At 46.4% G+C, this 27,474-nt stretch overlaps 2 protein-coding genes across 3 annotated transcripts in view; one reads left to right on the top strand and one right to left on the bottom strand.

The window, feature by feature from the left end:
* Positions 1 to 18,151, top strand: part of C7H10orf88 (chromosome 7 C10orf88 homolog) — a 44,508-nt gene extending 26,357 nt beyond the window's left edge. For both annotated transcript variants that reach the window (XM_029610573.1, XM_029610574.1), the window contains exons 5-6: positions 1,196 to 1,503; positions 9,448 to 18,151. In XM_029610573.1, coding sequence (XP_029466433.1) covers positions 1,196 to 1,503; positions 9,448 to 9,706 — 567 coding nt within the window. In that variant the 3' untranslated portion in view covers positions 9,707 to 18,151. The remainder of the gene's footprint in view (positions 1 to 1,195; positions 1,504 to 9,447) is intronic.
* An 869-nt stretch (positions 18,152 to 19,020) lies between these two features.
* Positions 19,021 to 27,474, bottom strand: part of LOC115096252 (deleted in malignant brain tumors 1 protein-like) — a 397,025-nt gene continuing 388,571 nt past the window's right edge. Inside the window, exon 36 of the mRNA XM_029610760.1 lies at positions 19,021 to 19,253. Coding sequence (XP_029466620.1) covers positions 19,054 to 19,253 — 200 coding nt within the window. The 3' untranslated portion in view covers positions 19,021 to 19,053. The remainder of the gene's footprint in view (positions 19,254 to 27,474) is intronic.

The following is a 27,474-nucleotide window of genomic DNA, read 5'->3' as shown; positions in this document are numbered from 1 at the left end:
GAGGTCTGTAAAATCATGAGGTCTAGAACGGGTAAATGCGACTCTGTTATTTACTCTTTCAGATAATACAAGGACTAGGGGCACTCCATGAAGTTAGCAAGTAGCACATTTGAAACAAATCCGTTCTTTTTCACTCAATGTACAATTAAGTTCTGGAATTTTTTGTTGGAGGTTGTGGTGAAAGCTGTTAGTGTAAATTGTATCTAGTTTATAGTTTATAGTTTATTTGGTTTTTTTATACCATTACATCAGTCGTTAAAACATCACAATGGTGTACATTAATATAAAAATAGTTGTATACAGTAATAATCAAATTAATAACAAATTAATGACAAATTAATCATAAAATATCAAACTTTAAATTATACTAGAAACAATAAAGCCATAAAGCCATAAAACATTATTACATCGTAAATATAATCTTCAAATAAAAACAGTGAGTTAAAATAATGTAAAAGTAGTTTGGACAAGTTCTTGGAGGAAAAGTCCACAAACATTATTAAGGCAGGGTTGCAGATATCCACTGTTTGTCCCTGGGATAAGCAGCATGGAATCTGTTTACTCTTTGGGACCCTGCCGGGTACTTGTAAACTGAATTTGCAACTGTTGGGAACAGGATATGGGGCTTGATGGACATTTGGTCTGACCCAGTATGGCACATCTTGTGTTCTTATGTAACCAAGTTGACTTAGAAAATAGCCACTGCTATTACTAGCAATGGTAACATGGAATAGACTTGGTGTTTGGGTAATTGCCAGGTACTTGTGACCTGGTTTGGCTTCTGTTGGAAACAGGACGCTGGGCTTGATGGACCCTTGGTCTGACCCAACAAGGCAATTTCTTATGTTCTTACTTTAGTTAGTAAGAATTTGTGAACTGCTTCTCCAGGAATTTGCCCAAACATTTTTTTTAAACTCGGCTATGCTGTATTAACCAGAAATAAATTCCAATAAAAAAGAACTTGCTCAGTGCCAGTGGCACACCACATGTTCTTGGTACGTAACTTCCTCTTGTGTCCTAAATGAAGTAAGGCTTAATTCTTCCTGAGTGATTATTGTTGCCTGCGGTGCAGAGATGCAGCCTGGCTCTGGTTTGGGGTGAAGGAAGGAGAATCCAGATGTTCATAGAATCCTTGCCCTTCCTCAGTGTTTCCTGCTGTATAGAGTGTGACAGTGACTTCTTCTTCTTCTTTCAGCAGAATCTCTTTCCTCTTGGGATCCAGCTGCAGGGGCTGGGGTGTGTGTGCAGAGAGGGGCAGCTGCCTGGGTCAGGGACTGCTCCCAGGAAGGGAAGCTCTTGGACTCTCCCTCAGGCGGATGATTTTGCAGCTCTAGTATCGTCTGTTCTGGAAAAGCAAGCAAGTGGCAGTTCTGATCTCGCCAGGACAGACCTGCTTCCTTTTCTGCAGAATCTGTGTGGCCAAGTCAATCACATGCGGATAGAAGAGAGGAGTGCTGGGCATGAGCCTGAAACCAGGAGTGAGGAGCACACGATGAACCTGGGGTGAGTGTCCTTATAGTCCCCTTTCTGGGAAGCAGGCAGACCTGTCCATTTAGCTTAAACAGGTCTCGGTGAGCGAGGAGGATTGCACTCCTGTTGTAGGCCCCTGGGACTCAGACACAAGAAGGCTGAGATTCAGTGCTATTTGTGTGGCTAAATTGACCCGAGAGAGCCAAATAACTTATCTGGCCAGGCAGAGGTTGGGGCACAGCTGGTTATCTGACTAAGCAGGATAAACATTGATTTTCAGCATTGGCTGCTAACATACAGGCTGATTCAGTAAAGTCCACGGGAGAGCGGGCGAACGCCCACTCTCCCAGTGTGCGCACAGGCCACTCGCCTGTGCATGCGATGCAGTATTTAAATTAGGTCCGGCGGTAGAAACGGGCCAAAGGAGGCGCTAGGGACACTAGCACGTCCCTAGCGCCTCCTTTTGGCATGGAGCGGCAGCTGTCAGCGGGTTTGACAGCCGACGCTCAATTTTGCTGGCGTCTGTTCTCGAGCCCACTGACAGCAATGGGCTCGGAAACCGGACGCCGGCAAAATTGAGCATCGGGTTTTTGACCCGACAGCTGCTGGCCAACTTCAATCTATTTATTTATTTATTTATTTATTTATTTTACTTTTTTTTACCCTTTGGGACCTCCGACTTAATATCTCCATGATATTAAGTCGGAGGGTGCACAGAAAAGCAGTTTTTACTGCTTTTCTGTGCACTTTCCCGGTGCCGGAAGAAATTAGCGCCGACCTTTGGGTAGGTGCTAATTTCTGAAAGTAAAATGTGCGGCTTGGCTGCACATTTTACTTACTGAATCGCGCGTGCATACCTAATAGCGCCCTCAACATGCATTTGCATGTTGAGGGCGCTATTAGGTTTGGCGGGTTGGATGCGCGTTTCCTCCCCTTACTGAATAAGGGGTAAGGGAAAACGTGCATCCAAGAGCAGGCTAACAGCGTGCTCCGTCGGAGTGCACTGTACTGTATCGGCCTGATAGCTGGATAACTTTATGACAGCTGAAGGGCAGTCCTAAAATTAGTTGGATAAACTAAGATATCCAAGTGTTTCTGCAGTTTATCCGGCTGAGGGGGGATAAGATAGAGGTCTTTAATATCATGAGAGGTCTTGAACGGGTAGATGTGACTCTGTTATTTACACTTTCGAATAATAGAAGGACTAGGGGGCATTCCATGAAGTTAGCAAGTAGCACATTTAAGACTAATCGGAGAAAATTCTTTTTCACTCAACGCACAATAAAGCTCTGGAATTTGTTGCCAGAGGATGTGGTTAGTGCGGTTAGTGTAGCTGGGTTCAAAAAAGGATTGGATAAGTTCTTGGAGGAGAAGTCCAAGTTTACTTAGGGAATAGCCATTGCTATTATTCCCTGTACGTACCAGGATCAGTCCAGACGGTGGGTTATGTCCCCCGTCCAGCAGATAGTCAGAACAAATTAGTGTTTGGATAATTGCCAGGTTCTTGTGGTCTGGTTTGGCCACTGTTGGAAACAGGATGCTGGGCTTGATGGACCCTTGGTCTGACCCAGCATGGCAATTTCTTATGTTCTTATCTTTTCCTAGCCAGCCAGCAACCGAATATAGACCTCAAGATGTCCACCTTAATCATGGAGGGATTCCTCCTATGGTTGGTTTAGGGTTTTTTAAAAACTTTGATTAAGCCAGCACAAAACATATCTTACACTCTCCAGCCATAAACATAGAAAATGATACTACACAGCTAAGAACATTTTGGGGCCAATATTCAACTGCGGAGTGGCTAGTTAAGTTAGCTGGATATCGGGCTAACTTAACGGGAATATTCAGTGGTGGAGCCGCGCCTCTGAGTATCCCCAGCTGTCTTAAAATGAGCTGCATAAGTATACCTGGCTAACTTTAGGACAGCCCTATGACGTGACCAAAGTTAGCCACATTGATTAAACAGCTAACTCCCAATATCTTATGCAGCTAACAGTGGCCCACCCCCGAATTATGAGGCTAAATTCTAGCTGCATACAGCTTCAAATATTGCCACTTTGACATTTAAATGGTTAACTTTTCAGTTATCTGTCTGAATGTCTTCTGAATATCTGCCTCGTTTCACTTCTTTTTAAATTGGCTACCAACTTGCCTATTTCTTTGAATATATTTCCCCATTCTCCTCATCCTTTATCCATGCCTTGACACCCTAAAACCACAGCAGAAATCCTCCAGCGTTTGTGCTCCAGCATTCTAGGAACTAAGAAAAGAATTATCCATTCAGCGCTCACATGTATCATCTTTGCTTAATTCTTATGTCTGTCTAATAAAGGTACCATCCCTCTTTATAAGAAATGTAAATGCTTAATCCATGCCTGAAACTTTGCCCAAGAACCTGATATGAAAATTATTCCTAACCTGCTAATTTTTGTTCCTGTAGTACCACGGATCAGTCCAGACCATGGGTTATGTCCCTATTCCAGCAGATGGAGACAGAAGAAAAAAACACTTGTGAAGTGCTCACTATTACCCATGAGCACCCTCTGCGTCCCTTCAGTATTTAGAATATCAAAGCAGAACAATAAAAAAAAACAACTCAGAACTAACTAATGAATGGATCAAGCAAAAAATTCCCAAACGAATAGGAAACTATTTACAAATGACGGTTAGGCCATATAAGTTTTGTATTTTATAACTTGCAAATGCAAATCCCAAACCCTTTGAGAATTCTTGCAACCTTATCATGCTACCGACGAGCAGGCTAGCTGTACTGAAAAAACAATATATTAGAATAGAAATCTTCTACCAAAAAAGAGCGGGTGGACGACTGGACTGATCTGTGTACTACAGGAACAAAAATTAGCAGGTAAGGAATAATTTTCATTTCCCTGTACGTACCCGGATCAGTCCAGACCTTGGGATGTACCAAAGCTTCCCTAAATAGGGTGGGCTCCAGATAGCCTTGCTCGAATGACCTGATCTCCAAACGAGCCCAATCCCGGTGATCTCAGATTTAAATGATGACACGCAAAGGTATGTAGAGACTTCCACGTTGCCGCTCTGCAAATTTCTTGAGGAGAGACTGCCTGACTTTCCGCCCAGAAAGTCGCCTGAGAGCGAAGTGAATGCGCTTTCATACCCTCAGGAGGGCGTTTCCCCAAGCCTATATACGTAGCAACAGTCGCTTCCTTCAACCAGCGAGCAATAGTGGTCTTTGAAGCCTGATGTCCTTTCTTGGAACCACTCCATAGGACAAACAGATGGTCCAAAAGACGAAAATCATTGGTGACCTCCAAGTATCGAAGAAGAGTACGCTTACCATCGAGCTGCCGTAGCTCCCTGGAAACTTCATCCTGAAAAGCTGGTAGCTCCACCGACTGATTTGATGTGGAAGGAAGACACCACTTTTGAAAGAAAGGATGGTACCGTGGTCAGGAAGACCCCTGAATCCGTAAAGCGCAGAAAGAGTTCCCTACAAGACAGAGCTTGCAGTTCCGATATTCTGCGAGCTGAAGAAATAGACTAGGAACATTGTTTTTAGAGTTAAATCCTTGAACATAGAATTCTTCAGCGGCTCAAACGGAGGACCACACAAAATGCATAGCACTAGATTAAGATCCCAGGAAGGACAAAGACCGGAGGTTTCAAATACTTTACACCCTTCAAAAAGCGGACAATGTCTGAATGAGAAGCCAGAGAGGTACCATCTATACGCCCTACAAGCGAACTAAGGGCTGCTACTTGAACCTGAAGGGAATTGTAAGCCAAACCCTTGGTTAGCCTGTTCTGATGAAAAGAGAATCTGAGCCACTGACACCCGACAGGGAGCAATCCCTCCGGACTCGCACCAGAATTCAAAAATTTTCCATACCCAGACTTAAATGGAAGTGGAAGTTTTCCTAGCCTGCAATAGCGTAGAAATGACTTCCTCCGGATAACCTCTCTGCCTCAGCCGTCGCCTCTCAAAAGCCAGGCCGCAAGACAGAAGTGATCGGCCTGGTCAAAAAATACGGGACCTTGATGGAGAAGCTGGGGAAGATGACCCAGCCAAAGCGGACTGTCCACCTCTAGATTGACTAGGTCCACGAACCACAGCCTTCGTGGCCACTCTGGAGCCACCAGAATCACTGCTTCACGGTGAAGTTCTATTCTCCGTAGAACCTTTCACACTAGAGGCCATGGAGGAAACACACAAAGCAGAACATCGTGAGGCCAGGACAGAACCAGAGTGTCTACTCCTTCCGTCCCATGCTCTCTTCTGCAACTGAAGAATCGGGGCGCTTTTGCATTCTTTAGTGTGGCCATAAGATCGAGATAAGGGAACCCCCACCTCCGGACCAGAAGTGACATTGCCTCCTCGGATAACTCCCACTCTCCGGGATCCATCCTCTGCCGGCTTAAGAAATCTGCTTGCACATTGTCTATTCCTACTATATGAGAAACCACCAGTCGCATGAGGTGACGCTCCGCCCATGCCATGAGCTTGTCCGTCTCCTGAGAGACATGTTGACTCTTCGTTCCCCCTTGCTGATTGATGCAGGCTACTGTGATTGCATTGTCGGATAGAATCCGCACCGACTTGCCGTGCACCAAAGGGAGAAATCGTTTCAGGGCCAGGCGGACCGCTCTGGTCTCCAGCCGATTGATTGGCCATGTCGCTTGCTCAGAGGACCCAGTAGCCTTGAGCCGCCTGTGTTTGACAGACCGCCCCCCAGCCTGAAAGGCTGGTATCCGTGGTAACGACCACCCACTGCGGAATCTCTAGGTCTACTCCGCTGAGTAAATGATCCAGAGAGAGCCAACAGCTCAAACTGTCCTTGGCCAAATCCGGGAGCGGTAAAGGAGCTTGGAACTCCTGAGATACCGGCTTCCAGCGGGAGAGCAACGCCTTCTGCAGAGGTCGCATATGCGCAAAAGCCCAGGGAACCAAGTCTATGGTGGAAGCCATGGAGCCCAGCACTTGAAGAGAATCCCACGCCATGAGAATCTTGAAGCAGAGGAACCTCTGATGATCCTTAAGGGTGGGAATGTAAAGATAAGCCTCTGTGAGGTACAAGGATGCCAAGAACTCTCCACTGCGCACTGCCACTATCACTGAGCGTAGAGTTTCCAACCGAAAATGCAGGACCCTTAGGGCGCGGTTGACTGTTTTGAGATCCATAATGGGCCGGAAAGCTGAGTCCTTTTTTGGAACTACGAAGTAGACTGAATAGAGGCCTGCGCCTTGCTCCTTCGGTGGTACTGGTCGAGAAGTCTTGAGCGTCTGTTGCACAATTAGCTGCTTCCGTAAAGGTCAGCAGGGAGAAAACAGAAACCTGTCTATTAAGGGGTGAGCAAACTCTAAAGCGTAACAGTGTGTTAGAATATCCAGGACCCACTGATCCGACATGATTTTGACCCACTCCTCGTAAAACAGGGAGAGTCGACCCCCCCACACACACACACACACACACTCTGGGCGTCGAGGAGTGGGCCGGTGACTCTTCATTGGGATGACTTGGAAGCTGCTCCGTGGGAGAATCCTCCAAGAGGGGGTCTGCGACCATGATTGAGACCTGGCAGATGGGGGGGGGGGGGGGGCGCTGTGAAAAAGGTCTTGATTGTGCAAAACGCCACTGTCCTCTGAAGCGGGCTCTAGAAGAATTGAACGTCCGAAAATTCCTCGGACGGTCTTCTGGCAGCTTGTGTACCTTATTTTCCCCAAGGGATTTGATAATTTGCTCCAAATGTTCTCTAAACAACAACTTACCCTTGAAAGGAAGAGATCCCAGCTGCGACTTGGAGGAAGAGTCTGCTGACCAGTTACAGAACCAGATGAGACGCCTGGCCAAGACTACAGACACCATCGACCTGGCCAGAACCCTTAAAAGATCGTAGAGCGCATCTGCCGAATAAGCAATCACCGCCTCCAAGCGTTCAGCTTGTTGCGCTTCTGCCGATGGCAGTTCCTAGTTACCGAGTAACTGCTGCGCCCATGTCAGACCTGCTCTTTGCGTAAGAGAACTGCAGACCACTGCTCTGACCCCCAAGGCAGAGACCTCAAAAATTCTCTTGAGGTAGACTTCAGCTTCCGGTCCTGCAGGTCACGCAAAGCTGTCCCTCCCGTAACCAGGATGATGGTCCTTTTAGCGACCGCCGACACCGACATGTCTACCTTCGGAACTTTGATAAGTTCAAGGAATTCCTCTGGGAGAGGATATGGCTTATCCATAGCTCGTCCCACTCGAAGGCTCGAGTCAGGAGAATCCCACTCCCTGGAGAGCAGCTGAAGTAACATAGGATGGAAAGGAAAGGTTTTCGCAGGAGGACGCAGCCCCGCTAGGACAGGATCCCCTTTTGATGCCCCCGAATTGGTACCTGGTGGGTCCTGAGGTGCTTCTATATCCAACTCAGAAAGAACATGGGGAATAAGCGATTCCAGCTCATCCCTTTTAAAGAGACGTAAGACCCTGGGATCGTCTCCTTCCACTTGCAAGCTGGACACTGGCCCATCCTGGTCCTAATCCAGGTCACCCGGAGCAGGGTCTGGCAAAATTGGACTGGGAACTACTCTAAGCCGAGTAGAACCAGCCAGGGTCCCTGAAGCATCGTGGGGCCCATCATATCTGCTTACCTTTGGGGGGGGGGGGGGCGCAGGAGGATCGCTGTCCTGCTGGAACATACGTGCTAGGTAAGCATTGTGCATTAAGAGAATAAAATCTGCTGAAAAAGCAGGAGGGGGGTGGGCTCCCACTGAGGGGACAAAGGAGCTGTGTTCTGCATCTGCTGCCGAAGTTGAGGGAATTTCTTGGGGGTGGTCGAGAAAAACCAGCACATGGGCTGCTCTGAGGATGCGCTGAAGCAGACGCATCTGAATTCAAGATGGCCGCCGTTCCCGCGCTTGGCGGGAACGGAGCAGACACCCCCGAGGTGGGACGAGGAGAAGCAGTCATACCCGAATGACTTTCCGCTCTGGAAGAGCCTTCCCCAGCAGGGAGGCATCTGGTACACATCCCCTCGCGGGAGAGCCGCAACCCGGGCTCCCCGCATGCAGAGCATCGCGTCCCACGCGGCATGGGGGGGAGGAAATTACTGACAGAAATCCCCCGACACAGTTCCAGGCAAGCGCCGCAAGAAAAAAACAGAAATTAAGGTAAAATAACCTCTTAATAAAGACAGCTACGGCTCTTCCTCGTCGTGGTTTTTTGTTTTTTTAAATAGCTGAGGAATGTCGCCTCTCAGCCTCCAGAGCCTCTCGGATGAGCCGGTATAGGGTAGGGGGAGCGGCTGGACCACCAGCTTGCACCCCTAGAAGCCAGGAACAGAGGAAACCTAGAAAAAATACCACCTACCTGAGAATAACAAAGTATTGTCAAAGCCAGATACAAATGCAAGCTGTAAACTGACAGGCAAACTTAACCTATCACGGTTCTGGGAAACTAATTAAATTTACATTTTTTTTTTTTTTTGAGAAATCTTGATCCATTCAAAAGAAAATAATTACTGAGAAAAGAAAGGAAAAGAGAATTTAATCTCCTAACTTTTTTCCTGAGAGAGAATTTAAATTTAGGTAGGAACCGCAGGATCAACAGCTGGAGACAGAAGAATACTGAAGGGATGCAGAGGGTGCTCATGGGAAATAGTGAGCGCCTCACAAGTTGGTTTTTTTTTTTTTTCTTCTGTCTCCATCTGCTGGAATGGGGGACATAACCCATGGTCTGGACTGATCCGGGTACGTACAGGGAACGTAATTATCTGGCTCACATGGCAAACACGAGAGAACCGTGTGAGCAGCTGTGCAGTAACAGTGAGATAATTACAGAAGGACGTGACGGGCATTACAGACACTGGAGAGGGAGGTATTGGGGGTAAGGGGCACAGTGAGACTTCCCATGCGATGTAATGGGTATTAAACACACACAAGTTGGTAATGGGAGTAGGCGTGAATGTTCTGTGGCCGGCAGATTTACCATGCTGTAGTGTACGTCCTCCTTTCAGGAATGAACAGCCTGCCTGCAGCTATCTAGAGAGCATGGTTTATAAACGGCTGGAGCATGTGGAGAAGAAGCTGCTCACACACATTGATGACCGCATGGACAAACTGACGGAGCACATGAATGATCGCATGGACAGAATGATGGAGCACATGGACGCCCAGTTTGCTGTGCTAATGAGTTCGCTGCAGAACTCGCACCCCAGTAAATTGCCCCAGAGACAGGTCAATATGGGGGAAACTCTCAACAGAGGCGAGATCTAGCTCAACAGAACCGTATTTCTCAGGGAAGACATGGACAAGCAGTGTGGCTCTCTACCATGTGAAGTATCGGCTCATGAGCTGCCTCCCTAAACAGTCTTGCCTTGGCTCCAGGCGGGTTGAACCCATGTCCTAAATGTGGTATTTCTCCAAGGCTTGGAGAAGTCTTAGTGCTGCTGGCTGTGGGAACATTGTGTTTAGAAAGGAGAGGAGGACTATCCCATTACTTTATTGCGAGCAGTAGCTGGATGGTCGTTGGGGAGAAGCTTCCTATCACTGACTAAGTGGGTGGTGGTTGGGTGGGAGGTGGTGAAGGAGAAGGTTCCCATTGCTGGGTGTAAGTGTGCATTGGACTGGAGAAGCTTCCCCTTGCTGGTGGTGAGAGAGCAGTGGTTGAGGAGAAACCTCCTATTCCCTGTTCGTACCCGGATCAGTCCAGACCGTGGGTTGAGCCTCCTATCCAGTAGATGGAGACAGAGAAAAACTGAAAGGGTATCCTATATGAGGACAGAGGCTATCCTATAACCCTTCAGTATTTGTCTGTCTCCAGCAGATGCCGGTAGCTCACCTTGCGGTTCCCTTACTTCTTCACTTTATCTTTACCCTGTGGGATTTATTTCTCTCTTTCCCAAGTTCAAGCAAGTATTATTCTCATTTATATTTATATTTTTATATTTTTTTTTAAAAAAAAGTCTGTTTTTCTGAACTCTTAAAACAGTGCTGTCTCCTCGCTCTTGGGTGGCCTAGAGGGGCTTGCCCCTTGAGTTTCTCAGTCTAGGCTCCCTTCCCGGTGACCAGTGTAATTGGGGCGATACTGGTGGTCCAGTCACTCCCCCTAAATACCTGCCTTGGCTCTGGGATGTTTTAATTCCCCGGCAGCGCTAACAGGGAAGCGCATTCCCCTGTCTCTAAAGTTGAGATTTTTAAGTGTAACGGAAGGCAGATGGTTTACCTCTGCTTCAAGTACAGGATAATGTAACAAGGTTTCTAGGTCAATTTTAACACGCCACGTGCATACAGATTTATATTAAGATAATTATGTAGGACCACTACCAACTGAGTCTGTATGTCAATCAGACCCAACGTGGAGAGGGTCACATTACTTTATTATTAACTATATTACTTGTAATAAACAATAAATATTGCCAGGGGAAAAATCTCAAAAGAGAATTCTCTGAAAACTGCAAATTCAGAAAGACATCAAAAAGCTCTTGTCCATCAATAAAATCTCAGTCAATTGAAATACTTAGCCAAACCGGGATTGTAGATGGAAGTGCATTGGACTGGAGAAGCTCTGGTTCAGCCAGAGAAGGGAGCGGGCAGGGTTCGATCGCCTGCACTCGCTCCTCTCTCCAGCACTGCTCGGCATTTTCCCGTGGCTCGGCCCTGTCAGTCATGCCACGAGCTTTTTCCTGTTTAGCCTGCGGGGGGAGCCTTTCGCTACGGCTCTTCCGCGAGGGGGTTTGTGCTGGTTGCCTGCCGGGCGGGGAGGGTCCCTCCGTGGCACAGTGTCAGTCAGTGACCTGGGGGCATTTCTTTTGTCGCATGGCCAGGCCGTTCCCGTCTCAGCAAACCATGGGAACGGTGGCCATTTTAGTTTTTCGTGCAGCTCCTAATATGGTGCTGCAGGGGGGAGGGGATTCTGACTTGTAAGTTTCCCTAGCCGATTTGAGCCCGTGCCTCCCCCCCCAGGAAACTAAGGCCATGTTTTTTCTTAAGGATTTTGTGCTGTTGCTGCACAAAGCTCCTCTGGCTAACTTTTCACAAGGATGAGGGCCCTCCCCTAGGTCTCCCACCCGACCAGATTCCGCAGATGCCCACTCCGCTCGCTCCAGCAGCGCCGGATGCGTCGGGCCGGGATCCGGATGTGGACTTATTTCTCCCAGGTCCCCCTCTGAGGGTATGACTCCTCGGGTGCTCTGTTTGTTTCAAGGGGTGGAGCTAGAGCCCCTCCTTCTTTTCTCCTATTGGAACTGGGGGTTGAGGTCCCTCCAGATGCAGTGGTTACGGTCAGAATGCCAGCTCACGTGGGCCCGGTCCTGGCGGGACTCAGGGCGCCTCCACATACCTTCCGGTTCCATCCCATGCACAAGCTGCTGCTCCTCCGGGATGGGAAGCTCCCGAGATGGGGTTCCATGTGGGGAAGGCTATGGACTAGCTCTATTCTCTTCCCGGTGACTGCCTGAAGATGCTTAAAATTCCTAAGGTGGACTCTTCCGTCTCTGTGGTCATCAAGCCCACCACTATCCAGGTGGTAGGCGCCACAGCTCTTAATGATGGCCAAGACAGGATGGTTGACTTTTCCTCAGGCGTTTCTTCGAAGTCTTTGATCTGGGCGTCCGGACTACTATCTGCAGCAGTCTCATGCAGCGGGCAAACCTTAGGTGGGCTCAACAATTGCTCGGCACCCAGGACCTCCCGTCTGCAGAGGCGGAGCAGGCTGAACGACTGGCGGGTACTGTGGCATCTGGGGCGGATGCTCTCTGACTACTCCATGTACATTCCAAAGCGATGGTCTCCTGTGTCGGCCATATGCCTCTTCTGGCCGCGCAACGGGTCGGCAGACCCTCTTTTCCAGTCTCAATTGGGCACACTTCCTTCCGAAGGTAAGTTGCTTTTGGTGAGGACCTGGTGCAGCTTATTGAATCCTGGGGTGAGTACTTGATCCATAAGTTGTCAGAGGGCCGCCTTCAGCAGGCTAGGTCTTTCTTCCCGCACATTCATCCGCAAAGCCCGCTTCCCAATGAGATCTGGCCAGCCTCCGGTGGACATCTCTCCTGTTTTTTGCAGGAGTGGGTCAAAGATCACGTCAGACCAGTGGGTCCTCGAGGTGGTAGAGAAGATTTACGCTTTGGAGCTTGCTCGAGTTCTGCCGGATCTGCACATAATCTCTCCTGGTGGAATCAGGCGGCCGTCTGCCAGACTCTCACCAGGCTTCAGGATCTGGGAGCCGTAGTCCTGGTGGAGGAACATGGCATCGGCCAGTATTTCATCTTCTTCGTCGTGCCCAGGAAGGACATTTCTTCTGTCCCAAATTGGATCTCAGGAGGGTCAATTGGGCCCTCAGCATACCCCGTCTCCACCTGGAAATCCTGAGGACGGTGATAGTGGCAGTTCGCCCAGGCGAATATCTAGTCTCCCTTGTTTTGCCGGAGGCTTATCTCCACATACCCATTCGACGCAAGCACAAGAAGTATCTCCGCTTCCACATTCTGGGCCAACACTTCCAGTTCCGGGCCCTACCCTTCGGACTCGCCACCGCTCCGTGCATCTTTACAAAGGTCATGATGGTATTGGTGGCTGCTTTCCAGTTAGAGCCCTGGTCTTGTAAACCAGGGGTCCTGAGTTCAGTTCTCATCAGTGCCTTCAACTATGCTTTTTGCAAGCCAAAAAAAAAAAACAAAGGCTTGTTTTCTTCTGGTGAGAGCACTGGGCCAGAATATTAGTCCATCCCTGCCTGGTTGATTGGCTTGTGCGGGCAAGGTAGTTGTCTCTCTGAATGGCGGTCGACTGGGTCCTTGCTCTTCTTTCCTCCCTCGCGGGGATAGGCAATTTTTCCTAGAGCAACCTTCATCCCTCCCAAGTCCAGGAAGTTTTGGGGGCGCGCTTCGATACTAGAGTCGGCACGGTATTCCTCCTGGACGCCCGGGCGCTCAAACATATGGACCACGTGTGCAACCTTCTCTCGCTCCCATTTTCCACAGCAGGGGACTACCTCCAGGTACTGGGGACCATGGCATCCGTTCTCTGCCTAGTCCCCTGGGCTTTGCGCATATGAGACCATTACAGAATGCCTCTCTCTCCTGCTTGAAGCCTGTGTCCGAATGGTTTTCAGACGGTGCTACCACTTCCCGACTCTACCATCGCCAATACACAATGGTGGCCGTTGCTAGCGCCCCTCTTCAAGGACAGGCCTTTACGGATTCCGAGGTGGATCGTAGTCACCACGGATGTCAGCCTCTTAGGGTGGGGTGCGGTCGACCTCTCCCAGGCTACGCAGAGATACTGGTCCCCAGTCCAGTCCCCCTGGCGCATCAATCGCCTGGAGGCTTGAGCAGTGCTACTGGCCTCACGGTTTTTCTTCCTCTGATCCCCCGCACACGGTGCGCTTTCCCTCAGACGATTCCATCACGGTGGCCTATATCAATCGGCAGGGGGGCCCCAGGAGTTGCCTGGTGGCTCTCACAGCCTGCAACCTCTTCGGGGACAGAACGGCACCTGGGTCGCCTGACAGCCTTCCACAGGGCGGACAAGGCGAATGGACAAGCCGATTGCCTCAGTTGTCAGTCTCGATTCCGGCGTGTGGGAGTCATCAGATGGAGCGATGGATCAAATTGTTCGCAGGTGGGGTCCTCCTCGCCTGGACCTCATGGCTACCTTATTTATTTATTTAAGGGTTTTTATATACCGATAGCCATTTGCACATCGTATCGGTTTACAGATAACGTATAACATGATAGAAAATACATGGAACGATATGGTTACATGGGAGCCTTGCACAATGCCAAGGCTCCCAGGTTCTTCATCCGCTGGAGGGAGCACTTTGGAGGGAGTGGATGCCCTGGGCCTTCCATGGCCTCACGACGTCCTTCTGTACCTGTTTCCTCCGTGGCCCCTAGTGGGCACCGTTCTCAGAAGAGTATAGCTTCATAGCGGTCCGTCATTCTCGTAGCACCCAAGTGGCCCTGCAGACCGCGGTTCGCGGACCTGATAAACCTGGCGGCAGATGGTCCTCTCCAGCTTGTCCATCTTCCATGCCTACTCCAGCAGGGTCCCGTATTTTTCGACCAGGCTGATCGCTTCTGCCTAGTGGCCTGGCAGGTACGGTGGAGATTGAGGAAGAAGGGGTACAAAGAGGAAGTTCTTTCCACTCTGTTGCTGGCTCGGAAGCCATCTACTTCTCTTGCTTATGTCCGGGTCTGGAAATTTTCGAGAATGCATGTGCAGACTCTGGCGTACCAGCTCGTAAAGCCCCGATACCCCAGGTTTTTGTCTTTCTTCCTCTTTAAGGACCTATCTAACAGTTGTTTTTCAGCTCCCTGTGCGTCCAAATGTCCTCCCTCAGCTCCCACTTAGGCAGCGTTGTTGGTTGTTCGGTGCCGGCTCACCCGGTGTCGTTCGTTCCTCTAGGGGGCAAAACGCTTACATCCGACAGTTCGGGCTTCTTGTCCTTCGTGGAGTCTTCACTTGGTTCTTTGGGCTCCTTGTGAGGCACCTTTTCGAAGCTCTCTGCTGGCCTATTCCTTAGGATTTGACGCTTAAGGCTGCATTTCTGGTTTCCTTCTCCCTAGCCGGTACCTTCCTTCTTGCCCAAGGTTGTTTCTTCTTTCCATGTCACCCAGTCGGTGGACTCCCAGTTTCCTCCTGACGATATAGCGGGTACATCGGGGGTTGTTCTTAGGTGTCTTGTTGTGCAGCAGGCTCTTTGGCCTTTTATTCTGGTTACCAATGTGTCCCGAGTCTCTGCTCATCTCTTGGTCCTCTGGAGAGGTCTCAATAAGGGCATCTAGGCTTCCAAGACTGCGATTGCTCGTTGATTGCAGCAGGCGATCTCTGTCACGGCCAAGCGATTCTGGACGGTCTTCAGGCTCATTCTTTGTGTTCTTAAGCTACGTCGTGGGCGGAGAGTCCAGTTTTCTCTCCTCAGGAGATATGCAGGGCAGCTACGTAGAAGCCCCTCCATACTTTGTTAGTCTTTTCCGTCTGGATGTTCGGGCACCAGTATTTGCATCTTTCGGACGGACGGCAGTTCCTTCGAACGGGACTTTCTCGATACCACCCTATGTAGGGAAGCTTTGGTACATCCCACGGTCTGGACTGATCCGGGTACGTACAGGGAAAGGAAAATTAGTTCTTACCTGTTAATTTTCGTTCCTGTAGTACCACGGATCACTCCAGACGCCCTCCCCTCTTTACTTGTCCACTTGAAGTTTTCTTCTTGTCCTTACACGTTCTCTTGAAAGTTCTTTTCTTGGATTCTTTTTAATGGCACCGGAAGCATCTCTTAAGATGACACTGGATATTGATACGAGAGCGCTAATTTACAGAGTTCGTTCAATTATTCTATTGTTCACTTAACAATTTTAGTGGTTATCTTGTTAGTTGTTTGACCTTATACTCATTGTCCTTATACTTTTCTGCTTTGACAATGGTTATAATGAAGGGATGCAAGGTAGGCTCTGTCTAGATATAGGATACCCTTTCAGTTTTGGTCTGTCTCCATCTGCTGGACAGGAGGCTCAACCCACGGTCTGGACTGTTCTGTGGTACTACAAGAATGAAAATTAACAGGTAAGAACTAATTTGCCTTTGCTGCATGGAAAGTGAGCCGTGGTTGGTTAGGGAGAAGCTTCCATGTCAGACTGTGAGTAGTGATTGGACGGTATTTGGGTGAGAAGCATGCATTGCTGGAAAACTGAAAATGCTTGACAAGATGGATCATAAAATATGGAAAAATGAGGGTTTTTTTTAAAGCTAAAACAGTTGTGTCCTCCTTCTCCATCACTTATTCCCCGTTCTATCAAGTGTTGAGGTTGACACTAATTTTAGGGTATGTGTTGTAGACGGAGTGTGATATCATTAGATGTGGTTAAACTTCCTCTGCTGCTATTGCCCAGTGCCCCAGCAGGTACAAACTTAGGGAAACTCCTACAGTACCTGAATGTACTTCCCTCTGAAGTGCTAAAAAGCAGAATCTAAAATGCTAAAATAAATATGCTGCTGAGCTCAGAGGGAGAACATTTACCAGCAGGTTACTGCTGCAGAGAGGAGGCATTGAAGTAGCGGAGCTGCTCACTGCAGTGATTGTGCAGCCCAGTCATGTCGTCTGCTCTCATAACGCCATGGCCAGCTCCCACCTCTGCCTTAGTTCCACTATCATGCAGTTTTATTGTGTGTAAAATATTTTTATAAACGGCATCTTGTCATGATGTGATTTAACAACTAAAGCTCAGCATTACTTCTGAGTTGAGCATTTTCTAGTACTGGTGTTCCTGCTTCATTACTTCCCAGCTGCTGAAGCAATGGTGGCTGTAGTGGGATTGCAGCCTTTCTCTTGCTTCCCTGTCCTGGGTCTCTGTACAAGGTGGCTGGCTGGCAGCTTTGCAGGGGATGCAGACTGCTCTTGGGATTCAGGTTTTCCAATGGAAAGATGATGTCTCATGTATTGACTAATGAGTTAGAAAAAGGAGCAATGAGCGAAGAAGGTGGATTGTGAGGACCTCCACCAGGATCAGGGGAGCATTGGACCTAAATGTAAGATTGAAATTTAAGGTTGACAAGTGGAAGGCACCGTGTACACAGGATTATTTTTTAAAGTTAGGCTAATGTGGAAATGTAGACTTATCGCAAGCTCTCCTGCATTATTTCCTGGCCCAGTGCATCCCTAGTTCTAAGCAGCTCCTTGTCATGGCAAACAGCAGTACACACTTAAGGAATAGCTGCAGCTGAAGGGCGGGGGAGGCTCCTGGCGTGCCCTGAAGGGATGGGCTGAGACCAAACCGCACTGCTGCTGCTCCTTGTGACCTTGGTCAAGTCCACTGTGTGGCTCAGGTACAAACGTAGAGCGTGAGCCCTGTGGGGGCAGAGAAACACCTTTTACAGTGACAAAAAGCAGAATATAAATTGATGCGTCTGCCTCCATTCCACTTGCATGGCACAAATCCTTACAAATGTGTGAGACAATCCCCATTTCCACCCATCCCACCTTCACCAGTCTTGCTAAAAATGTTACTGTGAATGCTGGAAGACCCCCCCCCCCTCCACGAATGCTTCACAATCCCAGGGGGCAGGGGGTGTCTTCAGGCAATGCCCCTGCCCACCAGGTGAACCTGTACAGATGGAAGGAGAGAGAGCAATGGGCAGAGAGTGCAGGCCGATGCTGCTGGTCCCCTGAGGAGTTCCTACCCTCTGGGTTAGTGGGGAGAGAGCTTGGAGGAACCTCAATCTTCCTTAACCATGCCAAACTTTTTGTTATGATTAGGGACCTTCATTTTCAGCATTTGGGGGTTTTTTTTAACCCAGGAATTCATCAGTGTTCATTATAATAAACAATGCAAGTTATTTTTTCCATTATAATGCTGATAAATTCCTTAAAAGTGCTTAATTAGGCTTTCTTTGCAAGGGAGGCCAGTGTAGCGTGCATGGACCAGCAGGGGTTATTGCCTCGAGATGGTGGTTCCGACAGAAGTGGTCGTTGTCATGCGCTACGGTGGCCAGAAATCTGTAAATGTTTCCAGCCGGGGTAATGCTAGCATTTCGTAGGGTGTGGTACTTGGGCAAAGCAAATGTGCCCACAAGGGTGGCCCCTGGGGTGCAGGGTAAAGGAGTGGAGCCTGTAGTGCCTGTGTGTAAATCTGAGGGAAGGAAACCGCACTGGCAGAAAACTCTGCTGTTCACCTCCCCCTTTTTTTTGTAGGGTTTTTTTGTATGCATTAAACAATTTTAAAGAAGGAAATTTTGTAAATGTTATCATTTCAGTTTAGAAATAGGTAATGTCATAAAAAATGAAAAAACAACACTGTTCTTCTAGAGGGATTATTGTAATAACACCAAGAATAAGAGAAATATCACCTCTTTAACCATAAAGTAAAGCTGAATATCTCCTAAAAGTGGATTGTGCTAGCGTTTCTGTCATGTTCAAAATGGTAAAAACTCTGACAAACTAATTTTTGATGAAGGGCAGGAACTTTTCATATTTCATGTAATAAACCACCACTCCAGGTGTTTATCAAATTTGATACTCATTAACGTTCCTCCTCCTTCCACCCTTGTTTTTATATACGCGTGAAGCGTGCAAAACACTGTGAAAGAGCTTCTTTTAGATGTATTTTAAAAAGGAGCTTATTACCGGCTGTAGCAAAATAGAATAATGTCCCAACTTATCTGTATTGAAGGTAATGACCCTACAGCCGGTAATAAGCTCCTTTTTAAAATACATCTAAAAGAAGCTCTTTCACAGCGTTCTGCACGCTTCACGCGTATATAAAAACAAAAGAGTGGAAGGAGGAGGAATGTTAATGAGTATCAAATTTGATAAACACCTGGAGTGGTGGTTTATTACATGAAATATGAAAAGTTCCTGCCCTTCATCAAAAAATCTTTTTCTTTGTCAGAGTTTTTACCATTTTGAACACAACAAAAACTCTATTCTAACCACTTTTAGGAGGTATTCCGCTTTACTTTATGCATAAAAAATGAAAATACACCCATGGTGCTGATCCCACTTGTGTGGGAGTAGGTGTGTCTGTGTGTACTACACATGGAAATGGGTCTCTAGCAGTGACAGGTGCAGCTGGAGGTCACAAAAGGTCATTATGCAGTGGTAAAAGGTATTTATTGGCACAGTCCATTCACATTCCTGAAACATTACTGATTAAAGTATGAGTGGTTGGTAGTTTCTGGTAGCGGTATCCTGAGTCCCGGTTCCTGTAATAGTTCAGTGCCAGCACCACCATGGCCAGGGTCACAGCATTCACTGCTGCCACGATGCCTGACACTAGGTACAGGCTGCTTGCCTGAGCCCTTTCTTCTCCAACGTGACCGAAAGCATCTGTGGGCCAGGAAAGAAAAAATCAAACCGTAAATCGAAGGAAAAGAGCAAAGCAAACACTTCTCCACTGCCTGGCACTCCCTCCCCCTCTCACAGCAACCTTCGGAGGAGGGGCGCTCACCCCAGCTGTAGTGACTTCAGTATCCTGAGCACCATCAGGGCGGTGCGTTCACCCCTGTCAACATCCAGGAGCTGTGTCCACGCACAGCAGTGCACCCTTCAATACACTGACAACTTTCAGCAAGGTGTAACCAGCGCTGTACGAGCTCACTGAGTGCAGTGCTGTTCAAGTTCAGGCAAATGCTTATATTATCTCTACCACTAGCAAAGTAAATGCAATGAAAATGGAGCATGCAAAGGGCCTATGCCCTGACACTAGAGTAATTGCATAACTCAGAAATACTAAATGGAGAACATGCCCTTACAATGAAACAAGGATGACTGAAGTCCCTGACAAATGGGTGTGACTGACAGTGGGACTTTTCTTTAATCATCGCATGTCCTCACTTGTGCGTAAGTGAAGCAGAGCATGCTCTCAGCTGCAATAGATTCTTAAAAGGCTGAACTAACCTCGTGCTAAACTTCCAAAATGGAAACTTTGATAAAATGAGAAAAATTGTTAGAAAAAAACTGAAAGGAGCAGCTACAAAAGTAAAAAATGTGCAAGAGGCGTGGTCATTGTTAAAAAAAAACCCAAAAACATTCTAGAAGCACAGTCCAGATGTATTCCACACATTAAGAAAGGTGGAAAGAAGGCAGAACAATTACCAGCATGGTTAAAAGGGGAGGTGAAAGAAGCTATTTTAGCCAAAAGATCTTCATTCAAAAATTGGAAGAAGGATCCAACAGAAGAAAATAGGATAATGCATAAACGTTGGCAAGTTAAATGTAAGACATTGATAAGACAGGCTAAGAAAGAATTTGAAAATAAGTTGGCCACAGAGGCAAAAACTCACAGTAAAAACTTTTTAAAATATATCCGAAGCAGAAAGCCTGTGAGGGAGTCAGTTGGACCGTTAGATGATAGAGGGGTTAAAGGGGCACTTAGAGAAGATAAGGCCATCGCGGAAAGATTAAATGATTTCTTTGCTTCAGTGTTTACTGAAAAGAATGTTGGGAAGGTACCCGTACTGGAGAAGGTTTTCATGGGTAATGATTCAGATGGACTGAACCAAATCACGGTGAACCTAGAAGATGTGGTAGACCTGATTCACAAACTGAAGAATAGTAAATCACCTGGACCGGATGGTATACACTCCAGAGTTCTGAAAGAACTAAAAAATGAAATTTCAGACCTATTAGTAAAAATTTGTAACCTATCATTAAAATCATCCATTGTACATGAAAACTGGAGGATAGGTAATGTAACCCCAATATTTAAAAAGGGCTCCAGGGGCGATCCGGGAAACTACAGACCGGTTAGCCTGACTTCAGTGCCAGGAAAAATAGTGGAAAGTGTTCTAAACATCAAAATCACAGAACATATAGAAAGACATGGTTTAATGGAACAAAGTCAGCATGGCTTTACCCAAGGCAAGTCTTGCCTCACAAATCTGCTTCACTTTTTTGAAGGTGTTAATAAACATGTGGTAGATTTAGTATACTTGGATTTTCAGAAGGCATTTGACAAAGTTCCTCCTGAGAGGCTTCTAGGAAAAGTAAAAAGTCATGGGATAGGTGGTGATGTCCTTTCGTGGATTGCAAACTGGCTAAAAGACAGGAAACAGAGAGTAGGATTAAATGGGCAATTTTCTCAGTGGAAGGGGGTGGGCAGTGGAGTACCTTAGGGATCTGTACTGGGACCCTTACGTTTCAATATATTTATAAATGATCTGGAAAGAAATACGACGAGTGAGGTTGTCAAATATGCAGATCATACAAAATTGTTCAGAGTAGTTAAATCACAAGCGGATTGTGATAAATTGCAGGAAGACCCTGTGAGACTGGAAAATTGGGCATCCAAATGGCAGATGAAATTTAATGTGGATAAGTGCAAGGTGATGCATATAGGGAAAAATAACCCATGCTATAATTACACAATGTTAGGTTTCATATTAGGTGCTACTACCCAAGAAAGAGATCTAGGCGTCATAGTGGATAACACATTGACATCATCGGTTCAGTGTGCTGCGGCAGTCAAAAAAAGCAAACAATGCTGGGAATTATTAGGGAACGGTGAATAAAACGGAGAATGTCATAATGCCTCTCTATCGCTCCATGGTGAGACCGCACCTTGAATACTGTGTACAATTCTGGTCGCCGCATCTCAAAAAAGATATAATTGCGATGGAGAAGGTACAGAGAAGGGCTACCAAAATGATAAGGGGAATGGAACAGTTCCCCTATGAGGAAAGACTAAAGAGGTTAGGACTTTTCAGCTTGGAGAAGAGACGACTGAGGGGGGATATGATAGAGGTGTTTAAAATCATGAGAGGTCTAGAACGGGTAGATGTGAATCGGTTATTTGCTCTTTCGGATAATAGAAAGACTAGGGGGCACTCCATGAAGTTAGCATGGGGCACATTTAAAACTAATCAGAGAAAGTTTTTTCACTCAACGCACAATTAAACTCTGGAATTTGTTGCCAGAGGATGTGGTTAGTGCAGTTAGTGTAGCTGTGTTTAAAAAAGGATTGGATAAGTTCTTGGAGGAGAAGTCCATTACCTGCTATTAAGTTCACTTAGAGAATAGCCACTGCCATTAGCAATGGTTACTTGGAATAGACTTAGTGTTTGGGTACTTGCCAGGTTTTTATGGCCTGGATTGGCCACTGTTGGAAACAGGATGCTGGGCTTGATGGACCCTTGGTCCATCAAGCCCAGTATGGCAGGTTCTTATGTTCTTAAATTAAGGACGGCAATTTATCCTAGCAAATAATAATAAAACAAAAGCACCCTCCATGAAAGCAGCAACCAGCAGATGTAAAAGAGCAGCGAACGTGCGTGTTCGGTCAGCCCACAGTAATGCTGAGAAATCTGTTGCCAGAGGTTTGGACAAGTTCCTGGATTGAAAAGTCCATAAAGCGTTATTAGGCAGGCAGCCTAGAGAAAGCCATTGCTATCTCGGGGACCAAGCAACAGGACATTTATTTCAGGTATCACCTCGGGACTTTAGACCCAGACTGGAGTCGCTCAGAGATAGTGGGCTCGATGAACCTTGGTCCCGCGCTGAATGGCATTTATCTTCTGGTTTTCAAGCCAGTGGGACACGAGTGGGATTTTTGCTGAGACTGTGGATTTTGATGGACTGCAGGTTTTTTGCCACATAAAGTGAAGGGCGAGGGAATATCATGTACAGCACCTGTGATGTACTACAGTCTGAAGAAAAGTTATAGTGAAATTGGGAGTAAAAAAGAGTGCAAGGTGAATAAGTGAGCATCTGGAGAGGAGGCTCAGTATGCTGGGACATGAAGGCTGAAGATACCAGTATGTCTTGCAGATTTCTACTTCTGTGATAGGCAAAATGGGGCTGTTGCTGAAAAATCTCATGTACCTGTCATCGGGGCCAGTGCTGTGAGATAATACTAACAATCCCTTCAGTAAAGTCAGCAAAATTAAAAGGTTTTGGAAATTAAATTATTAAATTTATTAAAAATTTAATAATTTTTAATAAATTAAATAAATATTATTTATTTAATTAATAAATAAATAAAATAAATTAAATTAAAAATTAAAAGGTTTTGGAAACCTCCTCCAGAGTGGCGCAGGATAGCATGATGAGGCTAGGGCTAGACTGGGGCAGTCCAGTGAGGCTGGAGCAAGGCAGGCCATGCTGGAATTCAGGAACAGACTGGAGCTAGGTGCAGGTAAGCGTGGAACAAGTAGAACAGAGGGGTAGGGCACAGACAAAGACAGAACAGGACAAAGACAACATAAAACATGGAACATAAAGACCGAAGGCAGGAAGAGGCCACAGAGTTAGACAAGGGAGTTTAACCGGAGACTTTCAGGTTAAAGCAAGTTTCAGGTTAAAGAGTTTAACCTGAGACTTTCAGGTTAAAGCAGGTTTCAGGTTAAAGAGTTTAACCTGAGACTTTCAGGTTAAAGCACCGTTTTTAAGTTTTTAACTTGTACACTCTATGGTAACAATACTTTTACCGGCCTTTCTTCTTTCCAGCTTGTTGTAAGCTTCCAAGTTCTCTCCCCCTGTTGATTGTAACTTTGACTTATTCCTACCTATTATTATCTTTCGTTTACTTGAATTGTTACTCTAGTTTCCCCTTTGTTAAACTGTAAACCGATCCGATATGGTTATTTACTATGAAGGTCGGTATAAAAAACTGTTAAATAAATAAATAAATAAAATAAAATTAACCCAAGTGAGAGAAAGGGCCTTATCATTAGCAGGGCCCATACTATGGAACACGATGCCCCCCGAACTCAGATTACAGAATAATCTCAAAACTTTTAAGAAAAATCTAAAAACATGGCTCTTTAAAAAAGCCTCCACTAAAGAGTGTGGAGGGTAGAGAATGAAAGTACAGGGTAATGCAGATGAGAATGAATTTACTCAATCCTACATTTAAGAAGTAATATTTCAAAGCGATAGTAACTCAATAATATACCTGGACGTGACCAACATTACTCAAATAATGATTTTATTTATGAAATTGTAACCGAACTTTATTGGCACCTGTTAGAATGTACGATATCCTACATTTACTTACCTTAGTCTATGTGCCTATTTGTAAACCGCTGCGATGGTACATAACTTAGCGACGGTATAGAAAAGTTTTTAAATAAATAAATATATAAATAAATAATTGCACAGATGAGGCTGACCCAGCCTGATCATGGGAGCACACAAGTGACTCTGATGCAGGAAGCCAGAACCATGTCTTGGTTAATAGCCAAAGCTCTCTTATAAGCCGAGCACATTATCTTCATGGGCTGGAGACTACATCATTTCAGCCTGCATTTTAAGATTTTGTGGGCATATTGTGTAAAATTTTTCAGATGATGGCTGTCATAATGGATAGAAAGAAGCAGAAGCTAGACGTGATGAAGTGGTTACCTGGTCTGGTGATGAATATATCAAGAAACGTAACTTCTGTGGATGAATAGGAGAAACATACTAGGCTTAAGGTCATATATTGAGCCGATTAAAAAAAATTGTACAGCTGTATCCATCCAAATCATGAAAATGTCATCCATAAAACTTTGTAGGCAGCTTGGACCTCTCAATCATCCACTGGTATTGAGTTGGAGAAAGAACAAACTTTTTGAAGAATTTTTTTTATAATGCAACTAAACGTGTTCTGTTAAAGAAATATTTCAGGACGTAAAAGGTCTAAAACCCATACAAATGTTCCCCAACTTTCAAAAAACAAAACATGTTTCCCCCAAAGTCATCGTGTACAGGAAAAACATGAAACAAAAAAATGCCAGAGGCATATAAATAGAAACCACGGAATCATAGAAACATAGCTTTGAGGGCATGAAAGGACCAAATAATCCATCCAATCGGCCCAGGAGGCTTATGGTAGTATCTGCTGCGTGGTGCAGGTTACCCCCATTGTTTATCATTTTCCCATACTGTAAAAGTCAGGTTCCTCGTTGGTTACTGTCGGAATCCAATTCCCCATTCCTCCCCATGCTTATCGGTTTCCCACACTGTAAAAGTCATGGCCCTCGTTGGTTACTGTCGGAATCCAATTCCCCATTCCTCCCCATGCTTATCGGTTTCCCACACTGTAAAAGTCATGGCCCTCGTTGGTTACTGTCGGAATCCAATTCCCCATTCCTCCCCATGCTTATCGGTTTCCCACACTGTAAAAGTCATGGCCCTCGTTGGTTACTGTCGGAATCCAATTCCCTATTACCCCCCATGCTTATCGGTTTCCCACACTGTAAAAGTCAGGGCCCTCGTTGGTTAGTGTCGGAATCCAATTCCCCATTCCTCCCCATGCTTATCGGTTTCCCACACTGTAAAAGTCAGGTTCCTCGTTGGTTACTGTCGGAATCCAATTCCCCATTCCTCCCCATGCTTATCGGTTTCCCACACTGTAAAAGTCATGGCCCTCGTTGGTTACTGTCGGAATCCAATTCCCCATTCCTCCCCATGCTTATCGGTTTCCCACACTGTAAAAGTCATGGCCCTCGTTGGTTACTGTCGGAATCCAATTCCCCATTCCTCCCCATGCTTATCGGTTTCCCACACTGTAAAAGTCATGGCCCTCGTTGGTTACTGTCGGAATCCAATTCCCTATTACCCCCCATGCTTATCGGTTTCCCACACTGTAAAAGTCAGGGCCCTCGTTGGTTAGTGTCGGAATCCAATTCCCCATTCCTCCCCATGCTTATCGGTTTCCCACACTGTAAAAGTCAGGTTCCTCGTTGGTTACTGTCGGAATCCAATTCCCCATTCCTCCCCATGCTTATCGGTTTCCCACACTGTAAAAGTCAGGGCCCTCGTTGGTTACTGTTGGAATCCAATTCCCTGTTCCCCCTCCCCCATGCTTATTGATTTACCACACTGCAAAAGTCAGGGCCCTCGGTTACCGTCTGAATCCAATTCCCTGTTAGCCCCCATGCTTATCGGTTTCCCACACTGTAAAAGTCAGGTTCCTCGTTGGTTACTGTCGGAATCCAATTCCCCATTCCTCCCCATGCTTATCGGTTTCCCACACTGTAAAAGTCAGGACCCTCGTTGGTTACTGTCGGAATCCAATTCCCCATTAGCCCCCATGCTTATCGGTTTCCCACACTGTAAAAGTCAGGGCCCTCGGTTAGTGTCGGAATCCAATTCCCCATTCCTCCCCATGCTTATCGGTTTCCCACACTGTAAAAGTCAGGGCCCTCGTTGGTTAGTGTCGGAATCCAATTCCCCATTCCTCCCCATGCTTATCGGTTTCCCACACTGTAAAAGTCAGGGCCCTCGGTTAGTGTCGGAATCCAATTCCCCATTCCTCCCCATGCTTATCGGTTTCCCACACTGTAAAAGTCAGGGCCCTCGGTTAGTGTCGGAATCCAATTCCCCATTACCCCCCATGCTTATCGGTTTCCCACACTGTAAAAGTCAGGGCCCTCGATAGTTGCTGTTTGACTTCATAAAGTGGAGTTCTTAATAAAGCACTTATGTGTTGCATTGCCATAGCAAATAAAAGTACCAAAGCATGAACTTTCATGCCATAAATTGTAATCATGTCTCAGTACCCATGTACTTGCAATATTTTTTAAACATTTTTTCAGAGTTCAAAATTGAAAAAGAAGATCATGATCCTTTGTTTTTCAAAAAAAGATTTTCAGCCGACCTTATCTTAATAGGAAGAGTGCTTTCTTTGGTGCTCAAGTCCCCTATTGATGGACACCAGTTTCTAAAGGTTTCTCCAAGCCTGCGCGCTGCTGCGTGCCAATAAAGACTATGGTTTCCGAAGGATGACCCATCCTCCGTGTATGTTTGTTTTTAACATTATGCTTGCACTGAGGTTCCCAACACTTTTATAATGAAACTCGTGAGCTTTTGTCTCTATTCTAGAAATCTGCTGCTGGGATCCTTTTGGTAAGAGAATTTCTGAGGCCTGATGTCCCCTGGCTTTCAGCACCAGATCTATCTGTCTACGCAGTCTCAAATCTCAGCCTGCTTGTGTGACATTGGCCCTGCATGTCCCACTGCCACCATAAACTCAACATATTTAAGACAGAGCTCCTTCTCCTCCTCCTTTTTCCATTTCTGAGGATAATGCTCCTTCTCCTAGTCTCCTCAGCCTGTAACCTTGCGTTTCTTTTTCCAATTCTTATTCTTCTCTCTACCTGAGCAAAACACTGCTGAAACATATCAAGGTCCATATTCAAAAGGCGGTTAGATGGATAAGTCAAGCGCTATCCATCTAAATGACAAATCTGGCACATTCAGCCACTTGTCCGGCTCAATTATAGCCAGAGAAGTAATTATCCTAATAAAAAAAAGGTGCATTGTGTGGCTGTGCTCTCTTAGATGAGTACTGGGTACATCGGGCTAGGATAGCTGAATAGCCGTGCTCTGAAGCAGGTCTAAAGCTACCTGCCCTTAGGTGGTCGGATCAGGTGCTACTTAGTGAGATATGTGGATGAATGGCACAGTAAAAAAAATATATTTAAAAAAAAGAAAGGCATTTGCAGGCCAGTGCCCCTCCCCCTACCCAATTATGTGCACATTAGCCCATGCAAACCTGCCTCCCCACCCCCTGCCCCTCTATAATAAAATGTGTTGTGTGGTGGGGGGATCTCAAGCTGCCCCCGGA

This window comes from Rhinatrema bivittatum, chromosome 7 (genome assembly GCF_901001135.1).
Source record: "Rhinatrema bivittatum chromosome 7, aRhiBiv1.1, whole genome shotgun sequence".
Taxonomy (NCBI): domain Eukaryota; kingdom Metazoa; phylum Chordata; class Amphibia; order Gymnophiona; family Rhinatrematidae; genus Rhinatrema; species Rhinatrema bivittatum.
Note: the sequence above shows the minus strand (reverse complement) of the source record. Positions and strands in the feature narration are given on the sequence as shown.